At 39.7% G+C, this 14,826-nt stretch overlaps 1 protein-coding gene and 1 long non-coding RNA gene across 5 annotated transcripts in view; one reads left to right on the top strand and one right to left on the bottom strand.

The window, feature by feature from the left end:
- SLC30A8 (solute carrier family 30 member 8) overlaps positions 1-9,422 on the top strand; it is a 57,888-nt gene extending 48,466 nt beyond the window's left edge. The window contains exons 7-8 of the mRNA XM_035277427.3: positions 5,463-5,597; positions 7,289-9,422. Of these exons, the coding sequence (XP_035133318.1) occupies positions 5,463-5,597; positions 7,289-7,434 (281 nt within the window). The 3' untranslated portion in view covers positions 7,435-9,422. The remainder of the gene's footprint in view (positions 1-5,462; positions 5,598-7,288) is intronic.
- Positions 1-14,826, bottom strand: part of LOC103788644 (uncharacterized) — a 469,911-nt gene that overhangs the window by 111,243 nt on the left and 343,842 nt on the right. For 3 of the 4 annotated variants that reach the window (XR_013528146.1, XR_013528147.1, XR_013528145.1), the window contains exons 7-8: positions 8,123-8,251; positions 7,368-7,498 (exon numbers count right to left, since the gene is read on the bottom strand). This is a non-coding gene — a long non-coding RNA (uncharacterized LOC103788644). Of the gene's footprint in view, positions 1-1,997; positions 5,620-7,367; positions 7,499-8,122; positions 8,252-14,826 lie in introns of those variants that run through there. The other variant, XR_013528149.1, reaches the window with a different exon arrangement.

Below are 14,826 nucleotides of genomic sequence, written 5' to 3'. Positions count from 1 at the left end.
CACATAACAATATTAACCCTAAATGTAAATGGACTAAATGCACCAATCAAAAGACACAGACTGGCAAATTCGATAACAAACCAAAATCCATCAGTGTGCTGTATCCAGGAAACCCATCTCACATGCAAGGATACACAAAGGCTTAAAATAAAGGGATGGAGGAAGATTTACCAAGCAAATGGAGAGCAAAAAAAAGCTGGAGTTGCAATTCTAATCTCTGATAAAATAGACTTTAAAGCAACAAAGATCAAAAGAGACAAAGAAGGCCATTACATAATGGTAAAAGGATCGATACAACAAGAAGAGCTAACGATCCTAAACATATATGGACCCAATACAGGAGCACCCAGATAAATAAGGCAAGTTCTTAATAACTTACAAAGAGACTTAGACTCCCACACAATAATAGTGGGAGACTTTAACACTCCACTGTCAATAATAGATCAACCAGACAGAAAATCAACAAGGATATCCAGGGCTTGAACTCAGACCTGGAACAAGCAAACCTGATAGACATTTACAGAACTCTCCACCCCAAATCCACAGAATACACATTCTTCTCAGCATCACATCACTCCTACTCTAAAAGTGACCACATAATTGGAAGTAAAGCACTCCTCAGCAAATGCAAAACAACTGAAATCATAACAAACAGTCTCTTAGACCATCGTGCAATCAAGTTAGAACTCAGAATTCAGAAACCAACCCAGAACTGCACAGCTTCATGGAAACTGAACAACTGGCTCTTGAATGTTGACTGGATAAACAATGAAATGAAGGCATTAATAAAGAAGTTCTTCGAAACCAATGAGAACGAAGACACAACATGCCAGAATCTCTGGGACACATTTAAAGCAGTCTCTAGAGGAAAGTATATAGCAATAAGTGCCCATATGAGGAGAATGGAGAGATCCAGAATTGACACCCTATCATCAAAATTGAAAGAGCTAGAGTAGCAAGGTCAAAAAAACTCAAAACCCAGCAGAAGACAAGAAATAACTAAGATCAGAGCTGAACTGAAGGAGATAGAGACACAAAAAACCCTTCAAAATATCAATAAATCCAAGAGCTGGTTTTTTTAAAAGATCAACAAAATAGACAAACCACTAGCCAGATTGATTAAAAAGAAAAGAGAGAACAACCAAATAGATGCAATAAAAAATGCTAAAGGGGAAATCACCACAGATACCACAGAAATTTAAACTATCATCAGAGAATATTACAAACAACTCTATGCACATAAACTAGTAAACCTGGAAGAAATGGATAAATTCCTGGACTCCTGTGTCCTCCCAAGCCTAAACCAGGAGGAAGCTGAAACTATGAATAGACCAATAACAAGGTCAGAAGTCAAGGCAGAATTAAGAGCCTACCACACAAAAAAAGCCCAGGTCCAGACGGGTTCACAGCCGAATTCTACCAGACACACAAAGAGGAGCTGGTACCATTTCTTCTGAAACTATTCCAAATAATCCAAAAAGAGGGAATCCTTCCCAAATCATTTTATGAGACCAACATCATCCTGATACCAAAACCCGGCAGAGACCCAACAAGAAAAGAAAACTTCAGGCCAATATCCATGATGAACATAGATGCAGAAATCTTCAATAAAATATTGGCAAGCCGATTGCAACAGCAAATCAAAAAACTTATCCATCATGATCAAGAAGGATTTATCCTGGGGATGCAAGGCTGGTTCAACATATGCAAGTCTATAAACGTAATTCACCACATAAACAGAACCCAAAACAAAAACCACATGATTATCTCAATTGATGCAGAGAAGGCATTCGACAAAATTCAACAGCCCTTTATGCTAAAAACCCTCAATAAACTCGGTATCGATGGAACATATCTCAAAGTAATAAAAGCTATTTATGACAAAGCAACAGCCAATATCATACTGAATGGGCAAAAACTGGAAGCATTCCCTTTGAAATCCGGCACTAGAAAAGGATGCCCTCTTTCACCACTCCTATTCAATATAGTACTGGAAGTTCTAGCCAGAGCAATCAGGCAAGAAAAAGAAATAAAGGGCATTCAAATAGGAAAGGTGGAAGCCAAATTGTCTCTATTTGCAGACGATATGATAGTATACCTAGAAGACCCCATTGCCTCAGCCCAAAAACTCCTGAAACTGATAAGCAACTTCAGCAAAGTCTCAGGACTTAAAATCAATGTGCAAAAATCACAAGCATTCCTCTACACCAATAACAGACTTAAAGAAAGCCAATTCAAGAATGAACTGCCATTCACAATTGCTACAAAAAGAATAAAATACCTAGGAATACAACTCACAAGGAACGTAAGGGACCTATTCAAGGAAAACTACAAACCACTGCTCAATGAAATAAGAGAGGACACAAACAAATGGAGAAACATTCCATGTTCATGGTTAGGAGAATTAATATCATGAAAATGGCTATATTGCCCAAAGTAATTTACAGAATCAACACTATCCCCATCAAGCTACCATTGACTTTCTTCACAGAACTGGAAAAAACCACCATGAACTTCATATAGAACCAAAAGAGAGCCCGCATAGCCAAGTCAATTCTAAGCAAAAAGAACACAGTGGGGGGCATCACACTACTGGATTTCAAACTATACTACAAGGCTACAGTAATCAAAACAGCATGGTACTGGCGCCAAAACAGAGATATAGAACAATGGAACAAAACAGAGGCATTGGAGGCAACACAACATATCTACAACCATACAATCTTTGATAAACCTGACAAAAACAAGCAAGGGGGAAAGGATTCTCTGTTTAATAAATGGTGTTGGAAAAACTGGCTAGCCATGTGCAGAAAGCAGAAACTGGACCCCTTCCTGACACCTTACACTAAAATTAACTCCAGATGGATTAAAGACTTAAACATAAGACCTGGCACCATAAAAACCCTAGAAGAAAAGCTAGGCAAAACCATTCAGGACATAGGAGTAGGCAAGGACTTCATGAACAAAACACCAAAAGCATTGGCAACAAAAGCCAAAATAGACAAATGGGACCTAATCAAACTCCACAGCTTCTGAACGGCAAAAGAAACAGTCACTAGAGTGAATCAGCAACCAAAAGAATGGGGAAAAAATTTTGCAGTTTACCCATCTGACAAAGGGCTGATATCCAGAATTTACAAAGAACTCAAACAGATTTACAGGAAAAAAACAAACAAGCCCATTCAAAAATGGGCAAAGGATATGAACAGACACTTTACAAAAGAAGACATATATGAGGCCAACAATCATATGAAAAAATGCTCATCATCACTGGTCATTAGAGAGATACAAATCAAAACTACATTGAGATACCATCTCATGCCAGTTAGAATGGCGATCATTAAAAAATCTGGAGACAACAGATGCTGGAGAGGATGTGGAGAAAAAGGAACACTTTTACACTGTTGGTGGGAGTGTAAATTAGTTCAACCATTGTGGAAGACAGTGTGGCGATTCCTCAAGGCCTTAGAAATAGAAATTCCATTTGACCCAGCAATCCCATTACTAGGTATATATCCAAAGGACTATAAATCGTTCTACTATAAGGACACATGCACACGAATGTTCATTGCAGCACTGTTTACAATAGCAAAGACCTGGAACCAACCCAAATGCCCATCGATGATAGACTGGATTGGGAAAATGTGGCACATATACACCATGGAATATTATGCAGCAATCAGAAATGATGAGTTCGTGTTGTTTGTAGGGACATGGATGAATCTGGAGAACATCATTCTCAGCAAATTGACACAAGAACAGAAAATGAAATACCGCATATTCTCACTCATAGGTGGGTGATGAAAAATGAGAACACATGGACACAGGGAGGGGAGTACTAAACACTGGGGTCCATTGAGGGGAAAAGGGGAGGGGCAGCGGGGGGGAGGAGCTGGGGAGGGATAGCCTGGGGAGAAATGCCAAATGTGGGTGAAGGGGAGAAAGGAAGCAAAACACACTGTCATGTGTGTACCTATGCAACTGTCTTGCATGTTCTGCACATGTACTCCAAAGTCTAAAATGCAATAAAAATTAAAAAAAGGAAAAAAAGAAATACCTGAGATGGGGTATCTTGTAAAGAGGTTTAATTGGCCCATGGTTCTGCAGGCTGTATAGGAATTCTGGGGAGGCCTCAAGAAGCTTCCAATAATGACAGAAGGCAAAGAGGGGGCAGGCACATCACATGATGAGAATGGAGCAAGGGCAGGGAAGTGCCACACATTTTTAAATGACCAGATCTCACAAGAACTCACTCATCGCAAAGACAGCACCAAGGTATAAGGGATCTGCCCCATGACCCAAACACCTCCCACCAGGCCCCATCTCCAGCATTGGGGATTAAAATACAACATGAGACATTGGCAAGGACCAACATGCAAATTATATCACCCAGAGATTCCGATTTAATTGTCTGGGTTTGCGGCTGGCTTTGGTATTTTTAAAAACATGTAGTCAGGCTTGAGAACCACTGCAAAGCAGAGCTGTGCAGTGGCTCATGAATGTTAGCGCAGTGGTTCTCAATCTTGGCTGCCTGATTGAATCACCAAATGAGCACTGATATTGGTCCTATCCACAGAGATTCTGATTTAATTGGTCTTAGGTATAACTTGGTCATCAGGATTTCCAAAATCTCCTCTGGTAATACTAATGTGCATCCAAGGTTGAAAACCACTCTGAAAGACTCTAGATTTTGGAACTTCATCCACAGAAATTTCCTTTAGGTCTGGAATGGAGTCATAGTACATTTATTTTTAATAAACACCCCAGGTATTTGTGCTGTTTGTACATAACTGAAGTAGAAGCTAAAAAAGGGCTGTACTTAGATATCTCTGCTACAGCATCCTCCAATGTAGCTAAAATAATGGAAAACTTACAAACCAAATAAGTATTATACAATGTAGGATCCTCTATCAGCCCAGTTCACTAAATGACCTGTTGGGTAACTAACATTTGTACAACATTGCCGTTCACAATGATTAAATATTTTCTGAATTGCTCCTCAGAGATCTCTGTGATCTATGTGTTGTTCTTATCGCCCTTAGTTTACTACAGATGTGCTGATGACCAGAGAAGTTCTGGGATTTGGGTAAACTCACAATAGTTGTCATCAGGATGCTAACTCATGATTATTTGATGCCAAATTTCATATTACTTCATTTTGCTTTCCAGAGTGTATATAAAGATAGTTGGGAAAGGCACAGTTAAATAATATGCCATAAAACCTAAGGATAAGTACCGTTGTTGGTTATTGCATAGTAAATTCTGCTAATATTCTGAGTGGGAACTTTTGATTGATGGTAAGCCTTGAACTCAGGTAAATCTTATTTGTAAACATTTGAAGTAAGAAACCAGCAGAGATGAGCATGTGGAAATTTTGGTGAGGACTCTGCCGCTTGTTTAGGTAACTCGATGAGCTGTATTTAGTTGAATAACTACAGCCTCCATCTCTTACCTTTTGTCAGGTGTGCCAAAGAGCCTGAATTACAATGGTGTGAAAGAGCTTATTTTAGCAGTCGACGGGGTGGTGTCTGTGCACAGCCTGCACATCTGGTCTCTAACAATGAATCAAGTAATTCTCTCAGCTCATGTTGCGACAGGTCAGTGAGTTTTGTAAACACCCTGGAAAAAATTCAGTCTTTGTCTCGTAAAGTCAGTAATTTCCCTCCTTTTTGTAGAGCTGCCCTTACTGTCTGTTGCCTGTCAAAACACTATAAAGTGTTTTCTATTCCCAAGGGCCTTTGAAACCAACCCACTTATTGATGTTGTCACAGCAACAATGATATCCAACTGACAGCCTTGGGACTGACTGCAGAGGGCAGAGGACAGACAGAACAAAGGGCTAAAATGCGACCCCAACCTCAAGGCCTTGGACTGAAAATTCCACTTCATCATTTGGCTCGATGCCCTATCAGTCAAATAGTAATGAATTAAAAACTTAATCTTAATTGAGTATCTCCTATATAAGATGATTTTCCTAGCAGTGAAAGTAGAAAGATGAAAGAAACACAGGCCCCACTCTTCAATTTCTAACATGCTAATGGATGTGCTAATAGGAATTATGGTGGGTCCTACACTGTATAGTTAGAAATTCTGTAGCCATGTGAGATAATTCTATTTTATTTTATTTTTTTGAGACGGAGTTTTACTCGTTACCCAGGCTGAAGTGTAATGGCACGATCTCGGCTCACCACAACCTCTGCCTCCTGGGCTCAGGCAATTCTCCTGCCTCAGCCTCCTGAGTAGCTGGGATTACAGGCACGCGCCACCATGCCTAGCTAATTTTTTGTATTTTTAGTAGAGACGGGGATTCACCATGTTGACCTGGATGGTCTCTCGATCTCTTGACCTCGTGATCCGCCCGCCTCAGCCTCCCAAAGTGCTGGGATTACAGGCGTGAGCCACGGCACCCAGCCGAGATAATTCTTACAATATTAGGTTTATAGTAAAAATTGCTTCTTTGAGAAGTTAATTTTGTCTCCGATATGTCCTAGAGCTGGGAGGATAGGCAGTGGGAGGGCATTTACTGCCTCAAGAGAAAACTCAGGCCAAGGATAATACATTAGGCTGCTAAAAAATGATGCAAGCCGTTACTTAGGGACAGAGGACAGGAACACCAGTGACAATCATTTGAAAACTGTGCTTTCTCAGACATCCTCATCTTCTCTAAGGGGCTTAGATCTGACTTTAGGGAATTTACAGCATTCACTATACCAATATTTCACTGCAAATGGAAGAATCTAGTAAACACTCAGGTTGCTATGGAGGGGACTTTACGGCCTGCTGATAGCATTTGCGACAGGAAAAAAATGGTAGTGAGGTTGCAGCTCTAAGAAAGGTCTGTGGGGAGCTCTAAATGCTTCCTGGTTCCTGTCACTATCCTTGATATAAATTCTGATTACATACAAGACCTGAAACCCAGAGATCCCTGGGAGCTGGTGAGCAGGGCTGTATAAGAAATAATAGTTCTGTCTTGGCTTTTTCCAGGGCTTGTCTCTCTTTTCATCCAAAGCTCCTAGGAATGACACTCTAGAGATGACAGTGGACAGAAAGAGTTCCGATAGAGCCAGGGCACTTTGCTGCACTAGAGTATCCCCTGCCTTGTCTGTGTGAACATCGCTGATTGTCAGTGCCAACCTGGCTTCCTCTGAGTGCCCACCTGGCTTCCTCTGAGTGCCCCGCCTCTTCCCTGCCCTGGCAGGTCAAAGACAAAGTACTTGAAGTTGGAGTCACAGCAGTCACCCATGCGTGTGCAATCAGTGCTAATCTCCCTGTGGTTCTTTATCAACAGCAGCCAGCCGGGACAGCCAGATGGTTCGGAGAGAAATTGCTAGAGCCCTCAGCAAAAGCTTTACGGTACACTCACTCACCATACAGTTGGAATCTCCAGTGGACCAGGACCCAGACTGCCTTTTCTGTGAAGATCCCCATGACTAGCTCAGTCACACTGTCAGCTTTCCAAATTTGACACGCCACCTCCAAACATTCTGCTATACAGTTTCTACATCATAGAAAATAAGGAACCAAAGGAAGAAATTTAAGGAAGTCATGTTATGGCACAATGCGCATTTTATCTATTTATTTAGCTCCATCCACCATGAAGGAAGAGGCACTGAGATCCATTAATCAATTGGATTATATACTGATCAGTAGCTGTGTTCAGTTACAGGAATGTGTATATAGATTATTCCTGAGTGGAGCCAAACTAACAGCTGTTTGTAACTATTGGCAAATCAAAATTCATCTCCCTTCCAATACTGTCTCTTGAGAACACATAGGTAAATTTGAACTCAGGAAAGTCTTACCAGAAATCAGTGGAAGGGACAAATAGTCACAAAAATTTCCCAAAACACGAAAAACAAAAAATAAAGAGAGTCAACTCAGGAATAAAAGTGACTCTGTATGCTAACACCCCATTAGAATTTGGTTCTCTGCACCAAGCTATAATGTGATTTTTTTTCCTACTCTGAATTGGACATAAGTATGAATAAACAGAGAGGTGGGTACAACTAATTTTTATTTACTTGTCACATTTTGGCGATAAATCTCTCTTGTTTCTAAATTCTAACCTGTTTACTTCAAAACTTTACATAATCACTGTTCAAAAGGAAATATTTTCACCTACCGGAGTGCTTAAACACCAGCAACAGCCAAAGAATGTGGTTGTAGAGACCCAGAAATCTTCAGGAACAGCCGACAAAAGTATTCGAGTTGACCTCACCAAGTTGTTGCCGCAGATAATTTAGATATTTACCTGCAAGAAGGAATAAAAAGCAGATGAAACAAATTCATTCAGTCCATGAGCGTGATCTGAGCACTGCTTCATACTAGACATTGTGCCTAGCATCAGAACTATAAAGAGGAATCAGATGCACCAAGTGCTTGTATGTCCTGGTAGCCACTCAACACTATCTATGTATCTTTAGTAAACTAAAGATGTGCAGGCCAACATTCTGGAAATCCTATGTCAGTGGGTTTAGATTGGAACGTGGACTTCTGCATTTTTTTTTTAAGTTACCCAGAAATACTTCTAAAGATGAGCCATAGTCTGGAAGATTGTCAACCACAGGAGGTCACTGCGTGGGACAGCTAGGCACATACACAGGCAGCTACAGTAGTATCTTGAATTGCAGTGATGTAGTCAGGTTCAAAGGAAAGTGACGGGTATTGCTGGATGGGCATGGCCAGTGAGATTTCATGTTATTGAGGTGACAGCCATGCTGGACTTCGAATTACATATGAAGGCTTTCCAGGCAGATGAAGAAGAGAAGGGTATTCCAGACAAGAGGAAGACTATGTGCAAGGCACACTTATGTGTGTCTGTTAACCCTTAGTTGGAAAAGCAAAATTCATGGTGCAAAGAAAACTCTCCGTGCTGTGATTTTTTAAAACTACATACTTCTTGCAACTTTATGATTATGAATATTATAGAGAACAGGAGATAGGTCTTAGATGATTATTATGTTGTTGTCAGTCTCTAGCAGGGTGCTAGAAACCTAGCAGGCATTAATAATTGCGGAGGCAATGACTCTGAGGCTTATATCTGGGGTTTGTCATTATTTATCATTTATATTTGTATTTTCTTCTGAAATTTGAGAGCCAAGAAAACATTGACTTTGACTGAGGAGGTCACATCTGTCCCATCACTGTAAATCAATCAGCACCACTGAAATAGCTACTTAGCATTCTGCTGAGCTTTCCCTGCTCGTTGAGACAAATATACTTGTCCCCCACCTCCATGAGCATGTTTAGGCAACCAGGATTAGAGCCGCTGAGGTTCCCAACGTCTCCTGCCACATCGGGTTCTCAAAAAGGAAAGAACGGTTTATGCCAAATTGTTTTTCCTGTCTCAAGGACCACTGAGTGGTTTCGCTTTTCCCTATTTTGCACAGGACAAGGCCATAAAGATCAGGTGACTTGGCAAACACACAAGTTTTAGTGTAATTCTTTGCTTCTGCTTCCTTTTGAAAATAATGTTTAGATTTGATTTTGTGTCGGAAATTCACTGAAGAATTCACAAAGTCATAGGTCACTGGGAGGGAGATTTGCATGTCAACCAAAGGAATTGTCCCATGGCCCCAGGGTGTTTCTGTTGTTTACCTGAAATTCTGCTTTCTAAGTCAGCTAGATTGAAAAATCCGAACAGTAGATGACTTGTGGCAAAATGTAAGACAATCTGCAATGGAGATGTTAGGGATTTTGAGATGGAAAAGCAGATGCTACTACGGGGCTTTATGCACCATCCACCGATTCTGAAGTTCTGACTCTCCCCTTGCTCTTCCCCTGGTGTGGTCAGAGCTCCAGACCACCAGAAGTTAGTGGAATAATGTAGTTGAATTCTTTACTTCATGGCACTGTATTCTCTCCAGCCGTCAAAACATTAATGATCTTTTATGTCTTTCACAGTAACACTCTATTCCTCTGAGTAGTGAAATCAGGTCAATTTTATCAGCAACTTTCATTTTTAATATACTTCACCGTCACCCAGCACCCACTTAAGATTTATCTAGGGCTCTATGGTGATGTTAGGACCCATAAAAGAAATTTATGCATTCCATATGTTTGGTTACAGATGGGAAATGGGAATGCTGAAGGACAGGGAAGAAACGATGTTTACACATTAAGCATCAGTTCTGAAGCTAGATTGCCTGAGTTTGAATCTTAGCTCTTCCTTTTATTGGCTCTGTGACCTCGAGCTAGTTACTTTAATGCTCTGAACTTCTATTTTCTGATCAGTAAACCCTCCCTATTCAAATGAGTGAGAGTTTAATAAATTAGGACACTTATAAAGTGCATGGCATGTAGTTAGCATCCAGTACATATTTTTTTTATGATGTACAAACATGAGTGGGCACAGAATTTTAAATCTTCTCAACTTTTAAGAAATTTTGAGTTATCAACACAGTTCCATGACATGGCAAAATTATTGGTGAAAATTAAACAGCTGTTTCTCTGAGAAAGCAATGGAGGCTTGTTGAGATAAAGGCATTTACTGAGGGGCTGTTACCTAGTGAGAGTGATGAATTAATTAAAATAGTCGAATTCCTTTCTGTCTCTGAAAGCTTCCGCTTTTATCTTTGAAGAGCAGAATTGTCACTCCAAGGACATTTATTAACAAAAAGTACAATTGTCCAGTTCAATGAAGGCAAAGTCATAGTTCTCCCAAGTCTTACTCTATTCCTGTGAAATATTACGTTCTTGGCTTTTCTCTACCAGGCAGCCTCAACTTTCTCTGACCAGGTGCATTGCCTTCTCTGGTTTCTAAACTGCCAAAGGTAAATTTGGATCACTTAATAACTGTTACATTTTGTGACCCTACAAAGTCTTTTAACACTGTGGTGTCAAAAAGAAAAACACCTCCAGGGCATATGCATTTTATAGCTTGCTAAAGAAAGTTGTTCTCCAGCTCCAACTCAACCCAATGAAATATGATCCAGAGAGCCTTGCAAAAGAGACAAGCCTCGTTTTCCACAATTAGCTCTAAAGTGCCTCCAGGAAATAATTTTCTCAGCTCATGTCTCTGTATTCCCTGTTTTGGATCACAGGGCAATCTGTTTAAATGACTAATTACAGAAATCATTAAAGGCACCAAGCAAATGTCACCTTTGAATACCCACATCCCAAGTTTTACAAACCCTGCTTGGCTTGACAGTGATGAGTCCACTTAACGGTCCAGCGCAGGCGGATGTTAAAAAAAATAAAAAGGTGACCATCTGCGGTTTAGTTTTTTAACTTTCTGATTTCACACTTAACGTTTGTCATTCTGTTACTGGGCACCTGTTTAAATTCTATTTTAAAATGTTAGTGTGTGTCGTTTAAAACAAAATCAAGAAAGAGAGACAGTTTGGGTTAAGTCATCATCTTTTTATCACCAAAATCATGGCAGGATATGTTTTTCATGACACCAGCGAGGACTGTAATGAGAATACACTCTTTCACTCTCAATCGTTTATTGGAAGAAATAACTCATTTGGGGAGCATATTTGTCTAAGAGAGATGGAAGATAATGTGTTAGAATCAGGAGTGCTTTTGAAATCATCCTGGTCATGGGCATAAAACCCCAACAGGGGGAAGAAGATGATGGTCAGAGGCGGTAGGAGCCCTTTACAGCTGAAAAAACAAACTTGTGCTTCTTTAATCTTAAAGCCAGGAAGTGATGAGAGATGTCAAGCTGAATTGCAGCCCTTTCAGGAGTGTCATTCAAGTCCTGGAGACAATGTATCACTATAATTGACATATATTTCCCTTCTTCAAAGGGGTGCCCATTTGTTAAAAACACAATTATCCTACTTTAAAACCATATGGTTGTTATACACAGTCTAATAGTACTATCAAACATTATTTCCCTGGATTTGTAGAGTTTAGGAGTGTTTTGGGGTATTGCAGAAGAAAGGGCACCAGCTGTACTAAAGATATTGTAAACTATGGTGAGTTAATCTGTACAATGGAATTAGGATCAGATGTGAATTTAGGGTCTCCTTTGAAGTTAAATTGCCTTCTTCAAATGGGAGTCAGTAGAGATTTAATGAACCAATACCCTGGTTTGTTCTTAACTCCTCTTCCATTTTCATGGAGATGAAGGGGAATTTTATTGGGCATATACATTGATGAACAAGAATTTGTTACTGTCTTATTCTCCTCTCCAAAATTGCCTCTGACATGGCAAAAGTCCATGGTCAGAAAAGTAAGAATACTCTGTACTGGCATTTTTTTTTTACAGCAATACTTTCTATGAATAATTAATGACCCAGAAAGACGAAGTCTTTTTTTCTGGTTTCCACCTTCTCATAAAGTTCAGCACCTTGTATCAACTTGGGTGAGGAAAGGAGAGTTCAGATTTCCCTGGCTCAATAAGCTCTGAATTTATAAACAAGAATCACATTCCCTTTCCATTCAATCTCTAATCCTTTATAAAGATAAAGCTGTGGAGAGGATCTTTCAAGATCTTAGATTAGATAATTTTTCATGTTCTAATAAGAAAGTTCTGAGGGGAGCACTGTGATCAAACATAGCTGATGAGAACACATAATTCTTTTTATTCTTTTTTCCTTATCCTCCTCATTTCCTATTCCTCCTCCTTCTCTTCCCCCTTCATCTTGGTAGCTTTTAAACACTGTAGAATTTACCACTTATCCTTCAACAAGAGAATATTTTTATCTGAGAATAAACATTTGCACAATAGTAGAGATATTGCAGTATATAAATTTTAGAAAAAAACCTCTCAAATCCTATATCCTGAGACTTTTAGTTTGTTAATTCAATTAATTTATTCAACAATCAACTGTAAGTCAAAACACCATCAGGGAGTACAATATTGCTGAGATAAGTTTGTATTTGTCCAGAAGACTTTTATTAATATTTGGGATTAAAAAAATTACCAAATTGCTAAATCCTAAGGGTCCTGAAAAAGTCAATACTGATATAGTAGGCATTAACTTTAGGAAGTCAACACACCTGCATTTCTTCTCGCTTGAAGAATATATTTCATAAAGATACTGTTCAGGTGTAATCAAATCATGGACTAATTTACATTTCCTGATGAAATTTTCCTGTTTATTCCAGAACTTGGTACCACTTACTGCATTGTACAGTGGTAAATACTGGGGAATGATGTGAGTGTTTGTGTTAGGCTTGGACTGTTAGGAGTGCTGGAATAGATCTCAGAAGCAGAGCCAGGAAAGGTTAGAGGGGAGGATGCCTATAAGATGGGGCAGGATTAGGAGTTTGGTATTAGGCAAGTTGAGTTATTAAGCAAGCAAGTAAAGATGTCAAATAGGCAGTTGTTTATATGAATGTGGGCTAGAGGTACAAAAATAGTATTCTCGTCCCAGGAGAGAAGTCTAGGCTGCAGTTACAAAAGTCATCATTGTCCAGGCCACACAATTACACAGGTGTTTATTGTGATGAAGTCCCTTCCATCTTGTAATTGTGCCATCTGGAACATTTGGCCTGTGAGGTAGCAAGGAAAGAGAGAGGAGATAAACCACATCTTAAACTTGTTACAGTGCCTTTTAAAATGGATGCTTTTCACTTCTGCTTGGAGTCCATTGACCAAGACTAGTCACATAGCCCCAAACTAACTGAAGGGAAGCTGGGATATATAGAGAAACACATGGATTCCTGACGTGTATTAACTACCACCAATTCACAGAGAGAGGGGACAATTGCTGAAGTGGTATACATGAGGAAGCAAGAAATGATGGAATCTAGGGCACAAGAAGTGCACCTGGTTTTAGATGGAGGCATTTATATACAACACAGAGCTTTTACAATAACAGAATTCTGCTGGTAGTTGGCTAGGTATGATGGAGGCAATCCGGCATTCTCTTCTGATTGCTTCATTTTTCTAAGTCAAGTAGGAAGCAAGGTTATCAACTTATTGTGACAATGAAAGAGGAGATATTAGTGATGTAAAACAAAAGGAGCAAGAGTGAAATCATCATCTAGGAGAGTGAAAAGATCACAATGAGAGTAAGATTGCCTGGTTGTGCCAGTTTTTAAGTTACTGTCTCTCAACCCCCAACTCTCTCTGGTATTCTTGGCTTCATGATGCTGGGGGCAGAGACTGTGTTAACTACATTTCTCCTTTGCTGGCTGCTCCTCGTTAGGAGGCCCTAGAAGGAGATCAGAAGCCTAGAGAAAGAAAAAGGGGACTTTCTTCTTGTTTTGTTTCCTGCTTGATCCTCTCTCAACAGTGTCAACCCAGTAAAACTTTACCCCAAACTCAAAGAACAAGCCTCATCACATCCCATCAGAGAAAAGCACCAGGTTACTGTACTCTTTCCTTAGAGGTCTAGATCCCAATTCCATTGTGTCTGCCCCCAGGCTAAGATATTGGCATCAATTAATCAGCGTCTCCTCCTCAGAGGGCAGTGTTTTGGCTTCAGTGTTTCAGCACCGTTTTAGCTTGGGGTTTACTTCTTCAAGCTTCTGAGTTCTATTAATTCCCTAAGCCCAAGGAGGGTTAACTGCTTTCTGCAATTCTATTTCTGTTATTTTTCATTCTCTCTTTGCTTTTCATTTCTTCAATATCTGGCTAACTTTTACATATAAAGTATAAATATAAAATAATTGATGTGATCTCATTGCACCTTGTTTAATACAGTGGCTGTCTGAGCACCAGCCACCTCGTCAACCTAAGTCTCAGTCTTTCTCTCAGTGAAGGAAATAAAAATACCCATTTTAGAGCAGTTGTGAGGATTAAATGAGAAGCTGCATGTAAAACACTTCATGCAATTCACTGCTTATAGTAAGTGCTCAATAAATTCTAGTGATCATTTTTTGAGAATCCACTGAGAGGTCCCTAGTCAAGAAAGCTTTTCCTAATAT

This window comes from Callithrix jacchus, chromosome 16 (assembly GCF_049354715.1).
Source record: "Callithrix jacchus isolate 240 chromosome 16, calJac240_pri, whole genome shotgun sequence".
NCBI classification, from domain to species: Eukaryota; Metazoa; Chordata; class Mammalia; order Primates; family Cebidae; genus Callithrix; species Callithrix jacchus.
The sequence above is the reverse complement of the archived record's forward strand: the minus strand, read 5'-3'. Positions and strand labels throughout refer to the sequence as shown.